This window comes from Zonotrichia albicollis, chromosome 6 (assembly GCF_047830755.1).
Source record: "Zonotrichia albicollis isolate bZonAlb1 chromosome 6, bZonAlb1.hap1, whole genome shotgun sequence".
In the NCBI taxonomy this organism is placed as follows: Eukaryota; Metazoa; Chordata; class Aves; order Passeriformes; family Passerellidae; genus Zonotrichia; species Zonotrichia albicollis.
In genome coordinates, this window is record NC_133824.1 from 38,343,034 (window position 1) to 38,366,341 (window position 23,308).

Genomic DNA, 23,308 nt, shown 5'->3' on the forward strand with positions numbered 1-23,308 from the left:
ATGCCAGAGGCCATTTCCAGTGCAGACTTATGCAGCCTAGCTGCCTGCACAGAAGTGACAAGCCATGGGATGACACCCCAAGGTTAGAGGGATGGAGTGCTGGCAAGGGCCCTCAGCCTGTTGCTCTGCCATGTGCTGGGTACACTGGAGGATATTTCTCATGAGGTGATGTGGCTGACAGCCCAGGTGAGGAGTCTCTGCCCTGGTACACTCAGTGTGGGCAACAAATAGGAGGGCCTGGAAGCCACTGTGCTGCTAGATGGCCACAACCTACCTGCCATGAGTGAATCTTGGAGGGATGAATCCCCTGACTGGAGTGTGGCTATCAGTGGCTACACGGCTTCATATCAAGGGAGAGCTGAGGAAGGAGAGAGGGTGGGGTTGCCCATGACCAGGTTGAAAACTTGATCACTTCAAGGCACTAACACCAAGGAGGGCTTTGCACTGCACAGAAGGATCTTCCCGAGCTTTCTCATGGAGTTGCTTTCAGGCCTTTTCCACTAGAATGAGCTGTCATTTTGTGTACACAGCCTTGACAGAATTGATAGCAGCATTTACAGGATGCAGCAGTAAATACAAACCTGTCCTGACAGCTTTCTACCAGCAGAAGATGTTCCTGCTCCCCCCTGCTGCAGTTAAGCTCTTCCCTGTTATCCAGTGCACACTTTGCACTTTAATCAAATGCATTCATGAGAGGTATTCTGAAATCATGGGCTCTCTACTTAAAGGACTTGATGGCAAAGCATGTAATCATATATTGATTTCAGAATAGTCTTTGGCGTAGTTCATGATTCCCTGCATCTCTCTTCTTTTTTCCTTCAGCTTTCTGCATTCCTAAATCCAGCAGCAGACTAGAGCCAGCAAGAAGAGAGGGAGTGGAAAAAAGCCTTTGAAGAGGACTGAGCATTTGCAGTGGTGCTGTCACCTGCTTGGTAGTGAAAGGTCAGTGTCAAGAGTGCTGATCCATGTTTGCTGTCAGTTTGGGGTGGATAATGGCACACGGTGGGAATTTGACCTCTTTACCTGCAAGCTTTGGAATTCCTCTCCTGGGAAGGCTTTACTTAAATTACTTTTAGCTGCTTTCTGGCAGCTGGAGGCCCTTTCTGAGGATGTTCAGAGGGGTAGGTACAGTGTCAGTGGTGATGTTTTCATCTTACAGAGAGGGAACTCAAGAGAGGTCATGCTTCCAAAGGCTGGAGTTTAGCCTTGACGAAGAATGTCATTGAGTTTGCTGAAGATTAAAGTTCTTGACCCACACCTGCACTGCACATACCAAGGGAAGGATGTCTGCTTTGTTTGCTGATGGCTGCCAGGGTTATCTGGCTCAGCTCACGTCTCTCCAGTGGAACATTTCCCTCCTGGCCAGCAGTGTGCCCAGTGGTTGCACTTTTGTTACAGCATAGGTGCAGTGGGATTTCCTGCAGCAAGGCTTTCTTATGTGCTTTGGCAAAGGTGTTAGAAGTTACCTAAGTTGTGGTGTATGAGTTATCTGTATAATAGTTGTCACTGATATGTTGGATACCAATTTGCTTGCTATCACTCAAAAATCAATACTTTTAAATAATGATGCTTTTAATGGCCTGAGAGCTATTCATTTTCTTTGGTATTGTTTCTTCCCCATCTGTCAGATGCTGCTTTAGGGCAGGTTGTGCAGAAAAAGCCTGGAGGCCTGGCTTTCTTTGCTGTTTAATTAAGTGCTGTTACTGTGCAAGTTGAGGCAAATGTACCAAGCAGTGTCTGGATGACTAAATGAATGTCTATCCAGCAGGAGTGTGTGTGTGCACGTCATATGCTTTCTGAGCTGGGCTTTGTGTGCATGCTTATGTGTGCCTCTGGGTCTGCAAAGAAAAATACAGTGGTGTGGTGTGGAACACACAGAGCAAGTCCTTGGTAGTCCATGGTAATCATGGAAATTTTAGGTTTCACAGTTGTCTGTGCAGTGCTTGTGTTCCCAGATGCTCAGCACCCAGAACTGGAGCCATACTGCTCAACTTCTGGTGAGCTCTTGTGGTCTGGTTTGTCCTAAGGGCACAGTCATGGTAGGATGAGAGCCCAAGAAAATCAGATCATACAATGGTTTCACGTTTGATGTGATCCCAGCCTTGCCTGGCAGTCATGCACTGTATATTCTTACCCTCCTGGGAGGCTGTGGCTCGCAATCACACAGGGCAGGATGAGCTCACTCTTTATCTTTTTTATCTTTTTGAGATGTTTGCATAGGTTCCTCCTTGCTTCACTGTTATTCCACTGTTACTCATATACTTCATTGTTAGCATCTCTCCATCTCTGGTGTATTTGAACCAGCAAGTCTCATAAATAATTGCCAAAATCGCTTTACCAGGCATTCCTCTCATTATAAGTATGTTTTTTACTAATCATAAAAGAGGTTGCTCCAGTTCACTGGCTGAAGTAGTCTTTGCTGGCAAAAGCACTTTTGTGTCCATGAAATCGTGTTGCTGTCAGGCTTTTGCCAATTTGCCCGTCACCTGGAGCCTGCCATGCCTCTCAGCTGGCATTCCTCCATCAGCTCAGTGCAGAGCCTCATAAAATCACTGGGTTTAGAGAAAGATGAGGGTCTTGCACACGGGAGGAAGGGAGAGGCAAGGGTCAGACTGAGGGACTTGCACAAAGTCTCTGTCAGAGTGGGAAGCTAGATTCAAGCTGTTCAGCTCTCAGTTTCTTGAATTAATCTTCAGACTGTTACCCTTCTTTTCATCTACAGGTTCTGTCACTTGTTTTTTCCTCTCAGCTTAATGCATTTTGTTTTCTCTAGAGAATTATTTCTCTCTGTCATTTCTGTTGCAGTGTGTGTATGTGGGCATTGTAGGAACCTCTTGTTGATTCTTGTTTTATTCCATAAAAATACTTCTTTCCATTGTGGGACGTAATTTCACAGCCTGCATTCCTTGATTGCTTGCTGAAATTTAAATTGCTTATAAAGCTACTGTCTGTTGGACTGGACCAAGTAAACTTCATTATGGAAATACTTTTAGTCTTCTAACCACTTTCTCAGTTAGCAAAGTACTTCCATTATGAAGCTCATGTTTAATTAATATGTTTTTATGTAATTGTAAATATACCCTTGTGGCAGAGCTTTCCATTTCCTGTTCATCAGAGAGCTCATGTGTAATTATTGATAGTGATTCAGAACAGGTTTTTTCCACAGTGTTTAAAATAGAACAGAATTATGTGTATTAATTACTGCTGCTCCTCCTTGTCCGGTTTGAAGAGTGATTCATATCAGTTCTGAGGGTTTGTTATAAGGATGACTGAAGGCAAGAGACCCTGGCTATGTCAGTGAATTCGGGATGAGGCCTCATATTCATCCTGGTGCTGTGATACTAATCAACACCTGTGTGCTTTTTGGGACCACGAGGCTCAGAGCCTGCAGTGACCCTAAGCCTGGAAGCAGATTGTGGTTCCCCCCTCCTGCTGTCAGGGCTCCTTGGGAAAGCCTTTCACTGTAGTCTCCTGCTGTCTCTTGCTTTCCCTGAAGACCAGGATAGCTCCTGAAGCCTGACCCTGTCTCTGCAGGTGATGGGAGGCAGCAGATCACCCTGTGTGAGGCAGGGAGCACTAACACCACTTCCAAAAAGAGGGTCTGCAGAGCTGCCTTTCCCTGAATAGTTGGCTGGGTGAGTCACAGAGCGTGCAGAGGCAGCCGGAGCCATCAGCTCTGCTCCTGGCTAGGAGGGATAGATCAGACAGGAGACAGCCCTGATTGCTTTCTGATTCATGGTCTGCCATCCCTGGTGATTCACCCTGCTTTATAAACCTGCAGCTGTTCCCTGCCAGCTTTCTGGAAACAGGCATATCCTCTCCTCTCAGCAGGAAGCCAGGCTGCCTGGAAGGCCTGTACCCAGTGCTGGGTGCAGCAGGACCTGCAGTCTGGAGGGGGATTTCAGACTGTCTGTCATGATGCAGTGCAGGCTCAGCTGTGTGTCTGCCCAGTCCTCACCCTGGACTAGATGGAGCTGTGAGTGGGGTTTCTGAGCTCTTGGAACAGGAGGCACAAGTTAGTATCCCTTGCTCGGGCCCAGCACCTTCTCTATGGCAATATGTAGGGGATGGATGGATGGATGGAAGCAATGAAGGAAGGCTGGTTCCTAAAATCCTCGGGAGCAAGAGAGAAACTGAGCCAAGAAGCCTAAGGACAGAAAGCCTGGTTATCATCCCCTGGTCAGTCTCTGCAAGGCTGCAGTGCACATTCCTCTACATGCAGCCCTGATATTGGAAGGGGTGGCCAGAAGTCCTGTTACTGGAAGGCATCTCTCAGATCTGGGCTGAGGTACCTGTTCTGAGTTGTGCAGGCGTGTGTGGCTGCCTTGCTGCTCCCATTCTTGTTCTGTGGCTTAATGAAGCCTCTGGCAACTATAAATCTGTCACTTTCCATGAATGCTGTGTTCTTGGGGCGTTCTCCATTCTTCTCATGGAGAATTTGCAAGCCTGGTCAGTGCATGCAGTACTATCAGCATCCATTCCTTCCCAAAGCCCGGGGCACTTTTGTGCTGCAGCATGGTAATTAATCTGAGCATTGCTGGAGGTAATCTCTTCTGGAGATAACTCTGAAGAGTTGTTCTCCTTGATCTGTGCCACCATCTCAGAGCTGCTCCCTTTGCCAGTAAAGCAGCATTCTGCTGCCAGCTGCTGTTGCCAGATGTTATTCCAGAGAAAAATGTTTTCTTGTGAAATGGTGACGGGGATGGGCCTGGGTGGGACTGTTGGCATGTTCACACTCTTGCTTTCCTTGTTAGCTTCATTTGTTAGTTTCTAAAGCAGGGGCCTGGCTGGGGCTTTTGAGTGGGCTGGCATAAAGCACAAGGAAATTGTTTCCTGCAAATAAAATACAGTTATGCTGCAGAATGGGCAACTGCTGTTCCCAGCCTCGGCTCATCTGGCTCTAAAGCCAGACATCAGAAGTGTGGTGGCAAAGATAATGTTGATAGTGAGCTGATGTGCAGCCTGGCTGGGTGTACCTGTTTCTCACTTTCTTTGCTGTCAGGTGTTTTGCCAAGGCAGATGAGTCTGTACTGCATGGCTGGGTGTAGCTGCAGTGGGTCCCTGGAGGGAGTTTGCATCACTTGCGTGAAGAAGTTTTGTAAATTAACTAAGCATGAACTCCTTGTCTCTGGAAAAATGTAGAGGCTGTTTGCCTTCCTTCTTCCAGGGAAATTGCTGGTTTAGGAAAACATTGCACTCTGATGTTGGTGCACAGTGTTTGCATCATTCCTTACTGGCTGGTGTGGGAGAAAAGAGATGATTTTTTAATTGAATGCAAGTGGTGAGGATTTGGTTGCACTTCTGCATCCTGCATCACAGGGTGATGCTGGCAGCAATACTCTGTGGAGTGCTTTCGTCCTGTCTGCCTGGTCAGGCAGTGATGAGGATATTTTTTTGAGAGGTTCAGACTTTGAGGTCTGAACAACAGGCAGAAAAGTAACGTGGAGCTGTGCTTGCTGCAGACCCACTTCTGGGAATCCTGCTCCGGGGTGCAGCAGGTCTGTAACACTGCACTGGGACTGACTCACAACAAAATCCCATTCCTTACATATCTGCAGAGCCATTTTATGCTCTCAGATCATCTGAAGCCAAGGGTTGTGTTTCTTCCTCTTAGTAGCTGGGACAGTCTCTTAGTGCCCTGGAGGACAGCCAGCCAGTGAGAAGGGCCATGGAAAGTAAGCAATGAAGAAGAGAATTAATTACTCCCACAGACTGCTGGGGTTCAAAAAGGATGGGACATCTGAACATATAACAAGTGTGTTCCCAGTTACAGTTGTAAAGATCAAAAATAGCCCAAACTTAGAGAAGGATCTATTTAAGGCAGTTGTAACTAATGCCAGTGAGAGTATAATATTATTTGGAGACAGATTATTCCATAAATATCAGAGACGAGGGTTTCTGTTCCGCCTTCAGAACAGCAGCTACAGGCTGCAGTCAGGAGCCAGACTGGGATTTTCTGGAGAGCAGGCCTGGGATTGTGCAGGATCTTGTGTGTAGGTCACCCAGATGGATAGGAGAGCTCTTTATCTGAGCAAGCACTGTCCTGTGCCCCTGAAGTCAGCTGAATGGCTTGTTCACCAGCTTACTTCACAAGATTGCAAGTGTTAGATCTTGCAGGAGGAGGGTAGTAATACTGGCCCTCTGGGAGAAGTGGTGTGATGACTGACTCAAGCTTTTCTGGTTTTGGTTTGTTTTTTAGGAACTTGGTGAACCAGAAAGATGCGTGAGTATACAGAAAAGAAGGAAACATGTGGGACCATCTGTCTGAAGTACCTTCTCTTCATCTTCAACTTCTTTTTCTGGGTAAGGAAACTCAGTCTGTGTCAGAGAGTGAGGTGGCAATGAGGTGGCACTGCAGTTTTGGTGTCAGGGGTTGCAGAAATCTTGGGTGTAATGAAGTCTTTGGGAAAAAGTGTTGACATCAGTAAGACAGAGCCTTTGTCCTGTTGTGTGAAATGTCACCCCTGGGGCTTGGCTGCTCAGGCTGCAGAAGTTATGGTTTGACACTGTAGCACGTGGCTGTTTCTAGGTCATGTTACCAAATATAGAAAATTACAGGAAGCCCAAAAATAAGCCTTGATTTTTCACCTGGTTTACTTTTTCCAGAGCCTGAAGGCTCCACTGTCTTGCCATTCCTCCTCTCAAAATGGCAGATGACACTCACCTTCTTGCAGCTGATCCACTTTAGAGCTTCTTAGAGTCATACTTTCCACCACGAAAGTTACTGATGCCAAAGGATTGTGTTTTACTTTGGTGCATGGGACAGAGCAATGGAGTGTCCAGATCAGACCTTTAAGAAAAACTGTGTTTTTCTTAAAAAACTGAGTTTACCTGAAGCTGCCTAAAACCTTCTGGAAGCTGAAGGCTTACAAGGGAGGAGGGGACCGCTAGGGATGTGGTTGGGTTTTCTGTGTTCACTTGTCACAAGGGTTAAGTTAGGCAGCCAGGCTGGTCATACAGCTTTGATATGTTTTATTTGCCCAAAACCCAGTGTGGCTACATTTGAGAGGACTCTGGTGTGAGCATGAGCTGCTGTACACAGGTAGATGGTTTAGATGGCTTCCATCCCAGGCTGCCTGGGGTGCTGAACTGGGTGTCTGGAAGCTCAGGACCTGCTCCAGTGCCAGTGGGTCCATCCTTTAATGTACATCATCTTTGGCTAGCTGAGGGAGCTGTGGCACATTCTGCTGTCCCTGTCCAGCTGCTCTGGGAGGTGAGGAGGGTCATGCCTCAGACACCCTTCATTGCTTGCTTCTCTCTCTCCCCAGCTGGCTGGCGGGGCCGTGATGGCAGTGGGCGCCTGGACCCTGGCTGAGAAGAGTGACTACATCAGCCTGCTCTCCTCCAGCACATACTCTGCAACTGCTTATATCCTGGTGGTGGCTGGGGTGGTGGTCATGGTCACTGGCATCCTTGGGTGCTGTGCCACCTTCAAAGAGCGGCGCAATTTGCTACGAGTGGTGAGTTTTGCTTGATTGTTTTATTTGGGGGAAGCATCTTGGTTGTGTTGTGTACCAGCCTTATTTGTTTGTCCTAGAGCAAATGTCACTAAGGTCTCCAGCTCCAGACAGCAGTGCTGTCCATGTCCCAGGGGACAGGAGCATTTTATTTCATCCACACAAAGAGTGTGCTGCATGGTTCAAGAGTAAAAAGTGTAGTTGAAATACCTGTGCTTAGTGTGAGAACATCTATTTGAAACTATCCAAAACAAAATCTTGTGGCTTTTGTCTCTTCTTTCTTCCTTGCTCATTCTGTATTCTGTTTTGGAAATGGGAAGAGGGAGGAAAATATGAGAGACCTGTAACAAAATGACATTGGGTTCAATTTTTAATGGCATTAGGTTCAAGCCAGATTAATACGCTTTTTCACTTGGTTGTCAAAGATCAGGACATTTCCAATATTTTCTTCAGTTGCAAAAAAATTACTTTAGTCTTGCTTCCACAAAGAAGAACCTTACTATTTTGATAATCTGCTGCTTCTTTTACAGCTTTCTCTGTGTTACTTCCTGAGCTCCCTGCTCACCCACCTACAGTGAAGTTTTTTACCATCCCTGAGGTTTCTATTTTGCTTACTCCCTCTCAAATCTCTCCTTCAGTCTGGAGTGTGGCAGCAGTCTGTTCTAGTGTCTGGGCTGCAGTGGTGAGTGCAGTGACTGAAATAACAATCAGTGGCTCTTGGCATTCACAGGTACAGAAAAAAATATTTCAGTCACCAGTTCCTCCCTTTGCAAATCCTTGTTCACCTGACTGACCCCATTTCTCCTCTTTCGTTTGGATAGAGGAGCAGAAATAAGAGTTGTGAGCAAGCCTGATGCTTCACTGCTATGCAGACCTGATAATCCCTGTGAGAGGCAGAGTAGGGCCAGGGAGGGAGAATAAAATATAGAGGAGACAGAGTGAGTGCATTGCTGATGCTTGTTCAGTGGGTTCCTGGTCTGTAGCAGTTGGTTTTGGCCTTGCTTCACTGACTCTCCATGCCAGAGAGATCTCCCTTTGTCTTTTTCCCTCAGCCAGAAGCTACATATGAAAATCCAGTGGAGTTTTCTTTGTTATTCTGCCATAGAAAATGAATAATTTTCTCTTGGGAATAAAAGGTCACTCTGTCTCCTTACACCACGCGTCCTGTTGGAGTGGCTGGTTGTGACAGACCTATTGTCTCTTCTTGCTCGTGCTCTGCTTTGGTTGCCCTGAGTAATCTGAGACAGGGCTGTGCTTGCCAGGGCTGGGTGAGCCTGCCTGGGGGCCTCTGCCAGCTCTGAGCTCAGACAGTAATCCTGACAGCTTCGCAGTCACCCCAGGGGCTGTGCCAGCCAGTCCCACTTTCCCTCTGTACAAGAGACCCATGTAAATGTGGGAGGGAGCAGTACAAGCAGCAGAGCTGGGCTCTCCCCACTGCTGCCTTGGTGCTCTTAAGAATTGATTACTGACAGCTTTGGATGCTGTTTGTAAAATACATATCTAGTTTTTAGTTTGTTTTTCTCTTGAAAAGTTGGGAAGCTGTGAATTTTTTTTCTGCCTTGTATGTAACCTGAGCTTTATGAGCCCATTTCAAGGCTTTTCATAGTATTTCATTGCTCATCACTGACAGCTGTGCTACTTTTTTGTAATTTCTTACTGGCCTTTCTTAACCACGTGCTGTGCTGAAGCTTGGGCAGCAGAGGAGGAGTTTCTCTGGCTCCATGAGCAGACAAGGCAGTGGATCTGCAGCCTGGCTGGCTGTGATGCTGCAGTCCAACTCTTTACAAGGACACAGACCGCTGTTAGATCACACTGTTAGATCAAAATGCAGCAGGAGTCCCAGGGAAATACCTGTCAAATAGGAGACCTTGCTTGTCAAGAGAGAAGGTGCCTCTCTTCAGGCCTGGCCCCTCACACTGCCTTTTCTAGTCAGCTACTTTGGACAGGGAGAAGGCAACTCACATGGATTAGGATTTCTGTTCCTGCTGCATTTCAGCCTGGAGCCCTCCCACAGAAGTGAGGTTGCTGATTTAGGACTATTGTTGCAATCTGTCTCCTTTTCAGATAGTAGAATGATGCCTCCAGATAATTACTTGGGTTGCAGGTGGGTTGAGCCATTTTTTGTATTATTCAGAGAAAACACACTTAACACTTGGTACCTCATGCAAAACTGGATGGAATTTGGGCTCTTTAGATCTTGAGGAGACACTCAATAGCCCTGACTCAGTCTTGGAACCAGAGCCAGGGTAAATTTTGCTTAGAGCCCACCCAGGTCCAGGCATGTGTTTGCTAGAGAGGTTCTGGTGATCACACATTTCTGACTTGGGAAACAAGTAGGGCATGTCCCTACAGTTCCATGCCAGAGCTGGCCTGCTCCTCCCATAGCAGACCTCTAAGAAAGCCTTGCAGCTACCGCTGAAGAGCAGGGAGAGCTGCCCTGTGCTCTGTGTGTGTCCAGAGGGAGAGCTGCTGCTCCCCTATATCAGTGTGATACTTAGAAGTGGCCCTGAGGGAGCGTTGGGAGTAAGATAATGGTGGAGTGTATCAGCAGAGACAGGTTGGGTTCAAGGGTGGTGGATGCACTAAGCTCCCTCACAAGGTTTTACTTGTGACTCACATTTGTTAAGGTCTGCTGGATATGTGTTTGTTTCTATCCACTGTAAGCCAGCACAGTGAGCAGAGAGCTTGTGGTGACATAACTTTAGCTCTACCTGAATGCATCTGACATTACACAGAGCAAGGAAAAATAAATAAGCTTTCCAGTCCATTGCTTGTTCTCAGCATCCTGCCCCTCCTTGGCAGAGGAATTATGTCAGGTCAGTTAAGGCATAACAAGGTCCCAACAGAAGAGAGCCAGCCGTTGTGTCAAGGCCTGTCAACCCTTTCTTGCTCCTTTTCCACCTCCTGGGAGTGCTGGGAGCAGCCTTTAGCTCTCCTGCACTGCAGTGTGTGACTCACTGCCCTGGGATGAATGGGTACCTTGTACAGGCTGCCGGATGGCCGGATGGCCGCGGGGGAGAGCCTGGGGCAGGGGAGTGAAAGGCCGAGATTGTGTGCTCAGATTAAAGCCTGGACTGCAGATAAAACCCAGCTGTCCTTCCTTTGCAGCTGCTGAAGCTCAGCAGGGGTGGAGGAGGAAGCCTGAGTGTTTGTGTCATTTTACTCCTGCAGAAAGGGCTGGGAAATACCTAGTGAAAAGAGTGCACAGTGGGGGTGTAACCCTTGTGCAGCAGAAGGCATCCTTGCTGTGTCCAGATCTTCACTGTTCTTTTTTGCGGAGGTTTGATGTCCAGTTACATTTGTAGAGAGCCATTTGCTTCGTCTCTTGCTAACAGACCTTTCTTAAGGCTGAGGGTAAAACAGAAAACAGGAGATATTTTGTTTGTTCTGTCCTGGGGAAGCCAGTTCTTACAGGAACCTAGCTTGAGGTCCTCGTTATGGCTGGAACTGGGGTCTCTTCAGCTTTATCTACAGGAGGATTAATAGCAGTCACAGAACAGCCTGGATCTGTAAAGAAACTGTTCATTGCTGACCATGAGCAAGGCAGGGGCTGTTTGTCAGGAGAGGGGTTTTCCTTGAAAAGCTGTCTTGGATCTCAAGTAGGAAATGGACACACCACCCTGGTTCTTCAGGCCTGCCTAGTTCTTTTAATTTACTGCCCATATTCCTCATGGGTTTGGCTTTCTGACTTGTTTCTGAATAGAACAGGGTTCCCAAACAGTTTTCTGTACTGCCCATTTGATTCTCCTTGTGGTAAGCAGGGCTTTTACCCTTTTCACTTCATTGCCACTAAGTCCTTTTAGGAAATAGTCATGTTCTCCTATTAGTATTCTAAGAGTTCTTCTCACTTTGCTTTTGAGATGCAGAGCTTTTCCATCTAGAGCCCAGTTCAGGAGCACATACAGTCTCAGTGCTGAGTGTGAGTCAGTGCTGAAGTCCATCCACTTCTACAGTGCCCCTCAGCCTGTGGCTGAGCCCTGCAGAAGTCACAGGGAGCACAAATGATGCTGTATGCTTACCTGCTGTGCTGTATATTTGGTAAATGGACCCTCTGTGGTTTTATTGAGTCATCTTTATAACATATATTGTTCCTTAGTAACTTAGTGAAATGCCCTAAACAATGTCAAAACAAGTAAAAGTTTAATTCTTTTTGTATTGATGTCAGAATCAGATACTTTCTATGATAGTGAGTGTAGTCGTTAGATTATCTATCTAGGTTTCTTTTGTACAGTGATCTTATCTTGGTTGTCTGCACTTTTCCATTCTCTATATCCCTCTGGCTCTGTGAGTTAAACTCACACTTGCTGCTGCTTGTCTTCAGTTATTCTGTGGTTTGGTGGTTTTTTATTAATCTGTGGGATTGTTCCTTTCCTATCCTATTGAAGTCTTAATGCCAGCCCCTGCTTTTGAACACTGCTGCAGAAAAGCATCAGTGAGGACAGAGTCAGGCATTTTCTTACCAGGTAAAGAAAAGCTGCCTCCTGGCATCTCCTTATGTTCTATTCTAATGTCTTTTTCCCATTATTTTACAGTACTTCATATTGTTGCTATGCATCTTTCTCCTGGAGATCATTGCAGGAATCCTGGCCTATATCTACTACCAGCAGGTGAGTGGACATTAGTCCTTGGAGACTCAGACAAGGGAGAGAGAACAGCCTGTTATCATCCCATTTCTCTAGCCAAAATTTGTCCCAGAAGCTTGGGACATAGGTCTGTTTGGGGCTCACCTACTCACTCCACTTCATGTATGAAAGACCTTGGATTATTTACTGGTTCTGGCAAAGTGGTGGTCATTACTCCAAGGGGCTGCTCAGCCCTGCTGCTCAGCTCCTTGCTGTGTGCACTTTGTGCCCCGTTTTTCTGCAGAGCCTTGTAGAAGACAGTTTTTGAGGCTGTGTAGATCTAGGAACTCTCCTTACAGCCTTCAAGGCATAGTGCAAACAACTGAAATCACGTTAGTGCCACTTTATCATGCTCAGGACACAGGAACAGTTCCTGCTGCATCCAGCAAAGGTAACAAATGGACCAGCTGGGAGGTCCTTTCAGGTCAAGAACTTTTTGAGAGCTTTACTTGAGCAGCATAGCTGAGGGGCAGGAGATACAGGACAGGCTCCCAACAGCTGCAGGTCTGGCTTGGCACTTCTTGCTGTTGCTGAGAACAGAGCTTAATTCATCACTTCACTTTCAAAGGGAGTTTAACCACCAAGGCACAAACTGCCTGCAAAAATTGCTCTCATGTCTGGAAATTGATTGGAAGTGGCAAATTAGGATTGTTATCAAATGGCTGTCTGAAAAGCAGCTGAACATCCCATCTTGTTGACTTCACTGCCAGGACTCCTTGCCATTCCATTTTCTCTTGGACCTTCTACGCTTTGCTTTGGATGGGTGCTGGTGGTTTGCAAGGAGCCAAAGAACTGTACTGGCTCCTGCCAGGAGGGATCTGGGGTATGAATGTGCATATTTAACAGGAAAAGATCAATCCTGGCAGGCATGGCAGGAAGCCAGGACCTGTCCATCCATCTGTGCAAAGGCATGAGGTTCATATGTGACAATGGATGGAGAGGAGCTGATCCCAGGGTTGAAATAAGGGACAGCATATTCAGAACTGTACCCTTGAGTGCTTTATATCACTTGAGTGCATCTCTGATCAACAGCTGCACATCCCTTTGCCCTCTGGCTGATAAATCCTGCTTTTCTCTTGGTTGCAGGCTGCTTGCTCTGTTTGCCACTGTTTTTATTTCAGCCCTTGCTTTGGTGTCTAAGGCTTGCATGTGTGTGTCTAAACTGGTTCTTTGTCTCTGTTCCATGCTGCAGTTCTTCCCCGTGAGCCCACAGGTAACTGCTTTTCTCCCAAGTAATAATTCTGCCAATGGATTCTCCTCTTTATTTGCCTCTGCCTTCCAGTTGCTGAACCTTTTCCTTTCTTTCTATTATGCTAAGTCCTTTGCATTTCCATAAAGCTTCCCAGCCCAAGATCTCAAAGCATTTTTCAAATATTAATGAATGATGCCTCATATCATCTCTGTGAGGTAGGTGTTGTCCCTATCTGACACGTGGGATTGGAGAAAGCATTGTTTCAAAGGGAGAATAAACTCCAGACTGTATTTTGCACAGTTTAGTATAACCAGATGTTTGACCTCTCATTTACTACTTAGTATGTAGAATAAAAGGTATATAAAGAGGTTGCTCAGCTGTTTATTCCATTGACCCCATCTAAAATGCATGTTGGCATTGTGTATATTGGTTTACATAGGAAACTTGGAATTTCAAAGGTGTTGGACTAAAGCAGTGTTGCTGCATGAACCAGTATGCAAAAAAAAAAAAAAAAAAAAAGAAAGAGATGCAACCAGGATAACAAAAGAAAAAAGGATGTGGCTCTCTGGCACTTCTTGGCTGTCACCAAAGGGTGAGAAGAATTCAGCTAGATTAAAAGAGTCTCCATGGGAATAAGTGTTTGAATCCAATCACTTGAACATGCCAGTGGTTTGTGATTATGCTTTCAGAAATTCTGTTCTTGCAAAATCAGACTTTGTCTCTCTATTATCAGGAAGGCCTTGCAGTGATTTTTGCAATCACACACTTAATTCCCTCCTGTGGCATCCTTTTTCAGGATGATACAAGAGCTGTTTGGTCTATGTGGCTTTAGTCCATCATGCCAAGGACTCTTGATTTCTTCCTGCTCCTGGACAGAGTGATTTATATTTTTTACAAAAATGAGTTTTTAGTATTTTTTTACAGGCTTTAGAGAGAGAAGACTGCACATGGTCTCACAGGCATATTCATGTTTAAGCAGACACACTTTTGTATTCCCTTTCACTGCAGGCATGTCTTGGCAATCTTGCACATTCAAGGTGAGAAGCCATGTGGGATTATGTAACACAGGTTGTAGTTTGATCCCAAAGCACCTCCCTGCAGTTATTAAAACAGAGGTCTGATCTGTATTCATTTGGAAATAAGCCAGTCCAGCCTTGGAGGATGATCTTGAAGGAAGCTGTAGCTTTCACTAGGTTCTCCATCCTCCTCTTGGGGCAAAAGCAATGGAATGTATGCAAGGCTTTGGGTCATTCTGGGAGTGAGTTTGCCTTGTGATTTGATCCCATTTGTCTCTCCATTCAGCTGAGCCTGGAGCTGAAACAAAATCTGAAGAACACCATGACCCAGAAGTACCGGAGGGAGGGAGAGGAGAGCGTGACCAGTGCAGTGGACAAGCTGCAGCAGGAGGTGGGTGGCTCTGGGGGCAAAGAGAATTAATGCAACTTCAGGGCTTAAAACCAAGCACACAAAAGGCATCTCTTGATGTCCAACCTGCAGATATTTCTTCTGTAAGCTGAGTGTATGTTCTGATTCAAGACAAAATTGGGTGAAGTACAAGGCCTGAGCCGTACAACTGGCAGAATTGCATGGTGTGATCACTGAATTGCATGACCAGTAGCACTGGGGAAATGATATCTGAACTGCTCCCAGTGAACTGGAGCTGCCAAGTCACTCTGACAGCTGCTTCTACTTTCCCAGTTCAAAGCTTTGGAGAAATTGCTGACATTTTTCATTAAGCTTTCCAGTACCCTAGAGAGCAAGATGTAATGAAAGGAGAACTCTTCTGCCACTGTTGCTTGCTGTGCCTGGCTCAGGGGTGGTTCAGGTTAGGGCTGCCACAGTTCTGACAGGTTTTCCCACAGAAAAGACCCTTGTGCATAGGCATTTTCAAAGCACAGGGACTGCTCTTTGCATAGTGCCATAGCAGGTGCATTTGTGATGGTAATTGGTAATTAAACTTATCCTGTTGCCATCATTAACACGCAGTTATGAGCTGAGGCAGCTGCAGGTGCACTCTGGTTACAGTTCGTCCCAGCAGTAAACAAAAGTCACAGCTGCTGAAGGATAGATGAACTTGATATTTAAAGGGCCATTTGGGGAACTCCTAACACAAAAGTCACTAGTAATTATAAAAAAAACCCCAAACCCATGAAATAGCTAAAGGAGGGTGAGGCCCAGGGCTTGATGTGGGAGGCTGGAGAAAAAAAAGGTTGCAGTGCTTGCATGCTCAGCCTTTGCTCTGTGTGTGTGCAGTTCAAGTGCTGTGGGAGCAACAACTACACGGACTGGGCTGACAGCCTGTGGATCAAATCTTCAGAGGCTGGTGGGAGGAAGGTCCCAGACAGCTGCTGTAAGACCATCACTGACCTGTGTGGCAGAAGAGACCATCCTTCCAACATCTACAAGGAGGTGAGAGCAGAAGGGCTTCAGAGCCCCCTGCCACAAAGTGTGTGAAGGAGGTGGGCAGGGAGTGATGGTGTTGGGTTATTACTGCAAACTCTCAGTAGGCTTCAAGGTCAGTAACATTGCTTGGAATGTGGAATTCACTTCTTTAGCTATGTGTTCAGCTCTGTAGACTGCTATTTAATATGTTGAAATAGCGGAAAATAATTATTTTTGTACATCAATTATGGGGGGAAGCAGGAAAGGTTGTTAGTTCTGATAAGTGATTTGGATGCAAGTCCTACATTTGGCACAGCTTCCTGTGGTTGGAATTACTCCATGAGGTGCAAATGGAGATACTTTTGGTCCTTGATTGACAGTTGCAAGGCAGTGTCAGACAGAGCCTGGTTTTCCAGATTCATACCAAAACTCAATAACCAAACTGTAATAAATAGCAGTGGGAAGAATGTACTCTTAAAAGGCTTGAGTTATGTTAGGGTTGCTGGTTCTGGATGCCCATAGCAGCATTTTCTTGGCCTTTTGGCCTCACAGGAATAAACATCCCCTCCAGGCAGGTGCTAGGCAGTGAGTGAGTGAATCTTTCTCCACATACCTGAGAGAAGAATGACACTGTGTGTGATGTGGTCAGTTTTTCTACATTTCCCCTGCACTGCCAGCAGCCGCCTTGGGTTTGTTCAGAGGTTCCTGAGCCAGCTGGTCCTGAGCAATACCAGGCATGATGTAGTTCACAGTTCACATCATCTGCTTAGCTTTTCCAGAGATATTGGGGGAAGAGATGGCTCACAGACACCACTTTTTAAAGTGCTGCTTTCAAGGGTTGCAAACACTGGATTAAAATGAAGAAGTGGTTAAAATGAAGCTGATTTTCCATGTCCCTCCTTTCACCCTGCAGAGTGGTTGCATTACCAAGCTGGAAAACTTCATTCAAGAGCATCTGAAAATTATCGGGGCAGTGGGCATCAGCATTGCTTGTGTGCAGGTAAAAAGGTCTGAGGGGAGTTTTGGGGTGCTGGGCAGAAGTTGAAGGATCTCCTGAGCTGAGAGATAGAAATGAAGATGTTTTATATTGCTCTTTCCTGCCTGGCAAGAAGTTGCCAGCTACTTCGGGGACCTGAGGATTCACCTGTCCAAAGCAAAAGCCTTTGTGCCAGTCTGGTGGATTCCCTGCAGGTGCGGTATGGAGCAGGGCCGGGAAGGAGTTGTTCTCCGGGGCTGTGGGAGGCCCTGGCTCGGCAGCTCGAGGAAGCCCTCCTGTGGCTGTGTCCCATAACTGCCTGCCCTGCAGCAGGGACCTTCCCACCCGGGATCCTAAGGATTATCTCGAGTTATCCAGAACTTTCCTTCACCTGTGTCATGTTGAAGAACAGCCCTGTGGGTCTGATTTGCAACAGGGTGACGAATGAAGGTGTAGAATGTGAATGTCTTGCACTCTCATTTTAAGAGGGGATGGCAGAGGATATTCTTTTTTCATGATGCAGATGTGTCTGGGAGTTCCTCATCTTCCCCTTTGTTCTGGCAAGCAGCCAAATTACACCCCAGGAAGCTACTGGTGGTTAATTACAAGGATTAGCACAGATTGTTTTTTTCCTGCTGCTTATTGCAAGCTCGAGTGTGTTATCCCCAGGCAGGAGCTGGCTGACACTGGTGTGGGTCTGAACTGTTAATTTGCAAGTTGCTGACTGCACTGCATCCATTCTGTGGTTTTCATGTATTTCTTTCTTCCCTTTACACTGTAGATCTTCGGGATGATTTTCACCTGCTGCTTGTACAAGAGTTTAAAGTCAGAACCATATTAATAGCTGTGAGAGCTCTGTTGCTCCCCCTCTGCCACTTCCCTTAGCACCTGCCAAACCTGACCCCTCTTCACCACCACCACCAAAGTGTCTGTAACTTGAGGACTGGGCTCTGCAATTGAATGCCTTTAGAACCATGCGCTGCCTTACCTGCCCCTCTGGGGAAAGTCACCCTCCTTGCTGAGTACAAGGCAGCCGGGAGTTCAGCTGCTCCTCTTCAGTGTCAAGAAACAAAAAAGCTGTGGATCTTCTGCTAGAAGCTTTAGCACAACAGTCCCTTGATATAACTACAAAGCAAGATTTATCCAAGGCCGTTTCCCTTGAGGCTTCTCCCGAGCCAACATGAAGCTATCAGGATGCTGTGCAAGAATCATGGTTTGCTCTCCTGAGAAGTGGCCCACAGGCACTGACTGTGAGGACAGATGATGGTTCTGCACTGAGCTGGAGCCAGAGCTGAGCTTCTCGTACATGGAAGATTTCTCTCTCTCCCTCTCTCCTCCTGCACCAGTGCCCTAACACAGCTGTTCTCCACCAGAGAGGATGCCTGCCTGCTTACTGGGGGCAGGAGCTACTTGCCCAGCCAACTGGGAGCACAACTTGGGGCAACTGAAATCTGGGTGTGACACTCACTTTGCCAAGATGTTGTGGGTGCCTGAGGATTTCTCAGCAATTCTTCTTTCTCTTCCTTGAAGCCTCCTCCAACACAGTGCCATTAGGAGCCACAAGAGGCCTTTTGCTTCCCAGCAGTTCTGGAGCAAAGATGATGGACTGACTTTTTGGGTCTAGTCTGTTTTATTGACTGGTTTCCAGCATGAGTGAGGACTCTTATTTCCACCTCCCTATCTCCTGATGAGGTTTGGTGAAGAACTGGTCTTTTTGTGACGCTGCCATATCTTGCTACCCCTTGGCCTGCTCAGTTAGTGGAAGTACCTTTTTCATCTGTTACATGTTGAGATGTTCCCTTAGTTTGATTTTTCTGACTAAAACCTCCAGGTTTACCTCCCTTGGCAGGAAATGAATACACACCAATGTTTTTCAGCTTCCAAATAGCTTGTTAGTTAGCTGAGGGTTTTCTGGCTTTGTCTGGAAGCTCACTTTACTGGTTATTGCCAAGAAAGGCAGGAGAGTCAGTTCCAACCAGTTGCCCCAGTGTACTTGGTAAATTGGTAGTGCTGGCTTAGCTGTTTGCTGCTGAGGAATAGGTTTTAATTAAATATTGTCTCTGCACTGGGGTCCTGGATACACACAGGACGCAGACATTGCTATGGACTTGGTGCCAGCAGGATCATAGCCTGAATTCACAGGATCCTGTGTTCCTCCTGTCATGTTCCCTCCTTCCTGGTATGCCTGTTACACTCATGAAGCAGCAGAAAGGGGAGTTTGGTGTTTCTGAGCACTGAAGACAAGCTCTGACCTTCATAAGTAAATTTCTTCCCTCTTCTGGCCTTCTAGCAGTGCTGGCTGAGCCCCTGGCAGCAGACAGTCAACATAAGCAGAATCATTCAGACCAGTAAAAGGGTCTTGCAGCATCGTGGGGGTTTTGGTTCACAGAGCAGAAATCGTGGACTGGCACTGAAGGGTGACTCTTAAAATTCAGGGCAGGCCAATCTGAAACTCCTCCATTATCAGTCCTATGAAATAATCCTCAACTAATGCAGAAAGAGAGTGGAGGAACTGAGGTGTATCCTTGGTTCCACAACAGTAAGAAAGAGAGGAAAGAAATCTAAATTATTCTGTAATGATCTAAAGGAGAAATCTCTAAATTATTTCTTGTTTTATAGTAAAGTTCCTTAACAAGTATTGACTACTAACTAAGAGGAAAATATTGAGCATGTTGCTTGAAGCAATATTTCTGATTTCTTAAATATATCTTCATAGCTGCCTTTGCCCATTCCCTTCAAACACGTTCTACAGGGTTGGGAGAGGCCAGGAAGAATGAGATATAAACATTAAGTTGCCTTGTATCCACTGAGTTGTTTTATACTTTTTCTCTGTGTAACAATATTCATTGCTTTTGGTTTTTTTTTAACCCAGTTTAAGTTGCTGGCCAATAGAAAAATAAAGCTTATAAGACACTGTACTGACTGTGTGTGGCACAACCGAAGGGCTGCCATGAGCCAGGTGAGTTCTCTGGCTAGCTCAGATCCTGCTGCTGAGGAGCCAGCTCCTCGAGAAGATGAATGGAGGGGCCAGGCAGGGAAAGAAGCTGGGGGGAGCCTGCTTCACATCCCTGCCCCTGCCAGCCTGGTTATGATGTGGTGTGGGGTGCTGCAGGCTGCTACCCCTGAGAGCTCAGCATGCAGAACCTCAGGGGTTGCTCAGGGTCACAGGGGTCATTGGACCCCTGGTGGGGGTTACTTGAGGGCATTTGAGGCTCTGATAATTGATGAAGGGGTCAAATGAGAACGCAGGGCTTAATTATTATGAGCTGGGGCCTGATGAGGAGGCGCACTCTGGTGTAATGGATCAAAACCTGCCAGTGCAGTCCAGGGGAGCCCAAGGCCTCAGGGTCACCCAGTGGCCTGCAGTGTCACCCATCATTTGCCCTCTGTCCTGTCCGGGTAATGACAGGGGTGGTTATTAGCTTTATTAATATTTATTATTAACTAGTAGTATTAGTTTATTTTATTAGTGTTTATTATCATCTCCTGTAAGCATTAGCATTTGTAGTATTGCTATTAGCTCTAATACAATTATCAAAAATTCTACTGTTGGGATCTATTAAATTCTATTTACAATATTATGTTTTAGGATCCAGTAGTATAATCACCTATTGCAATCTAAAACTATGATTAGTTATTAGAATGAATAGCAGATTTATTGCTATTGATAGTTGATAGTGTATTATTAGCTGCCACAGGGGTATAAACGTGTCCTGTTGGAATCTCCATGATTTTGACCTGACCAGGGGCAGGTCAAGAAGTGGGAGCAGACCGGTGCCGTGTGCCACGGTGACCCTTGGGGACGCAGGGCCGGCGCTGCCCGGTGCCCGCCGAGTGTCGGGACTGCCCGGTGCCCCGCAGGACCGGGACCGCCCGGTGCCCGCCGAGTGCCGGCTGTTCGGCCCCCGCAGTGCGGGCCGCGGCCGCGCGGTGGCGCTGGTCACACGGCGGTGTCGCGGCCCCATGAGGGAGCGCAGGGAGCGGCGCCTCCCGCCCCGGCAGCGGGCCCGGGCCCGGGCTGCGGCACCGCGCTGCCCTCTCGGGACAGGCCGACAGCCCCACCTGGGCTGCGCTGAGCGGAGATTTCTGCCAAAAACACCCGCAAGCGTGTTTGCCTTGCAGGGGGGACACACAGCCGGCCGGCTCGGGAGGGAGCCGGTGCCCCGCTGCGGGACTGCTGAGCATTCCTGGGATGCATTGGGTAAGACAGGAATGTGGCTGTGTACATTTATGAGACCTCCTCCCAAGCCCCGCTTCCAGGAGAAGTGAGTTGAAAGTGGAGCACAAACCGAGAAGGAAGGGCTGTCCTGGTCCCCTCTGTGTCCTTAGGAGTGCAGTGTGGCCACAGCCACCCTTTCCCATCCCCAGAGGGAAATCAGCACCCTCTCTGCAATACTGTCCTGGGTGGTGTTTGGGACGTCTGGGGCTGTGTTTCTAAGCATGAAGCTACCGCTTTAAAGCAATTTCTCTTTCTCTTTGAAAGGGTTTCTGCAGTGTTGGTGATCAAGGTGCAGCTGCCATCCTGCAGCATCCCCACAGCCTCAGGTCTCCTGGGTGCTTCCCCCTCTCTGGAGACAGGAGCACAGGCTTGTTTCCCTTTGGACCTGGAGATTTCAGCTGTGCTAATTGTCCTTTGCAGCAGTTAGCTCAGCTCCTGGGCTGGCGAGGTGGTCAGCACAATTTGCTCAGGAGCAAAGGGGAAAACAGCTGTAGCTGTAAGCAGTTTCTGCAAGGGTCCAGCTTTGGGCAGTCACTCTGCTCCTGCCGTTTCAAACAAGATGAGTATTTTATGCTCCCCTGCAAGGCTGCTTTTAACCCTCAACCAGTTCACAGACATGCCCTTTCTTCTCCTGCCATTTAACTGGGGGAATTTTCCCCCTAGGGAGGCCTTGGTGCCCCTTTCTTTTGCCATTTATGAAGCCTCCCTTCAGTGGTGATTGTAATGTCCTTGTTTTCCTGATGAACTGGGACTAAGCACGGCTGCAGCAGTGGCTCAGAGGCTCAGGCACTGATACTCTCCTCCCTGGTGAGACAGGACAAATACAGCCTGCTTGGGAAATGGCAGAGGGGAATGCTCTCTCCTTTCCCAGCTGGCCATGGAGGCAAAAGGGAGCAGATTCATGTGGTGCCTTCAAAGATGACAAATTCCTTGTAGGGAGGGAGTGTAATGCTCTCAAACGAGCTGTAATCACATGAGCAGCACGGATGCTGATGCCCCCCCAAATGCATTCAGTGAGTCATTCCAAGTGCACCACTCTGGGGTTCTGAAGTCCTCTTAATGCTCTGCCAAGGAGGCTGCTCCTCCTGCGTGCCAGCATTAACAGAAATGAAACTGCATGGGCTGAGGCCATCAGGATCAGCAGCTTTCCCTCTTCTGATTACAGCTCCTCTCAGCAAAAATGAGCTGCTGAGAGTAAGGCATTTCCAGGCTTCATGTTTCTGTGTAGTGAACTGTGTGGCTGACAAGAGCAGAGCAGTTTTACCCACCCAGAGTGTAGGGACAGCCCCGTGCCCTGGCAGGGCCTGATCCTGCCACTGGCTGCTCTCTCCCAGCACTGGGACAGCAGCAGCCAACCCTGCCCCCTGCAGTTCCAGATGTCACTTTGATGGCTGTCACATGTGTCCCTGGCAGCCATGGGGGGACTGTGAGGGTCACACTGAGCCCCTTGCACCCCTGGGGTCAGAGGCAACCAAAGCAGGCACTGACACTGGGGTGCAGAGGGGTGCGGGGGAATGCATTATAGCTCTGGCCTTATGTGTGTGTATGTACACCTCAAGATCTCCTGCCATGCTGGAGGATTTCCACTGCCCACAGAAAAACCCTTACAGGTGAGGTTTGTATTTCTTACTTTGCTCAGAAAGGCTGGAGCCCCTTTATCCCAGAAGTCTGACACCAGAAAAATGTGCTTGATCCTTTCAGACTCATCGTTCCCCTTTCCCTCCTCCCGAGTTCCTTCCTGTTTAATAACCTTTTTACCCTCCCAAGCAGTCTTTACTGGCTAGTTGCTTTCCCATGTTGTTTTACATGCTTTGATTCTTTGCTGCCCATTTTGGGATGCAAAATTAAGCAATGATGACCTGAAATGTGAGGCACCAGGCTCAGGTTTTGGACTTCAGCTGCTGTCTTCACTCCTGGAAGATGTCAGCTTAGTTCCCTCCAGACTGAAATAACAGCTAATCTCACTACAAAATGACATCTGCAGGCATGTTCCTCCACACCCAGCTCTTGTGGTTCTTCTCTTGCATGTTATTCCTCTGTTATGTACTGAGCACCACCAGGACCTATTTTATATTCACCTAAATTAAATCTTGTCCCATTTAAATGTTCCCAACTGTCTAAGACATCCCAGGCTAATTCACATTTTGTCCTTGTGTTTTCCATCCGTCTTCCATCATTGTTCCACAAACATGATCAACATTATAATGTATTTCCTTTTCCTCCTTCCTCCCTCTCCCACCACCCTTTTCCAGGTTTTTAATAGCAGCCAGTTAAAGGCTGATGTGCTCTTTCCTCTGCTGAATGCCTCGTGCTCTGTGGAGGGGCTCATGAATGATTCAGTTGTTTAGGCTCTAGCTGGCAGTTCTGGCAGGATTACTCAAAAGAAACATTTGAGGTTTGTCTACAGTTCCAGATTGAAAAATCCTGAACCCCAAAACAGGGAGCAGAGCCCTACATCAT

General features: G+C 47.2%; 1 protein-coding gene across 3 annotated transcripts in view; it reads left to right on the top strand.

Annotated features, from left to right (window-relative positions):
* Positions 1–19,547, top strand: part of CD151 (CD151 molecule (Raph blood group)) — a 32,497-nt gene extending 12,950 nt beyond the window's left edge. Inside the window, exons 2-10 of one of the 3 annotated variants that reach the window (XM_074543274.1) lie at positions 823–942; positions 6,200–6,303; positions 7,269–7,460; positions 11,990–12,064; positions 13,272–13,292; positions 14,574–14,678; positions 15,525–15,680; positions 16,567–16,653; positions 17,411–19,547. In XM_074543274.1, coding sequence (XP_074399375.1) covers positions 6,220–6,303; positions 7,269–7,460; positions 11,990–12,064; positions 13,272–13,292; positions 14,574–14,678; positions 15,525–15,680; positions 16,567–16,653; positions 17,411–17,470 — 780 coding nt within the window. In that variant the 5' untranslated portion in view covers positions 823–942; positions 6,200–6,219 and the 3' untranslated portion in view covers positions 17,471–19,547. The remainder of the gene's footprint in view (positions 1–822; positions 943–6,199; positions 6,304–7,268; positions 7,461–11,989; positions 12,065–13,271; positions 13,293–14,573; positions 14,679–15,524; positions 15,681–16,566; positions 16,654–17,410) is intronic. The other 2 variants (XM_074543275.1, XM_005491599.4) reach the window with 2 other exon arrangements.
* The last annotated feature ends 3,761 nt before the right edge of the window (positions 19,548–23,308 follow it).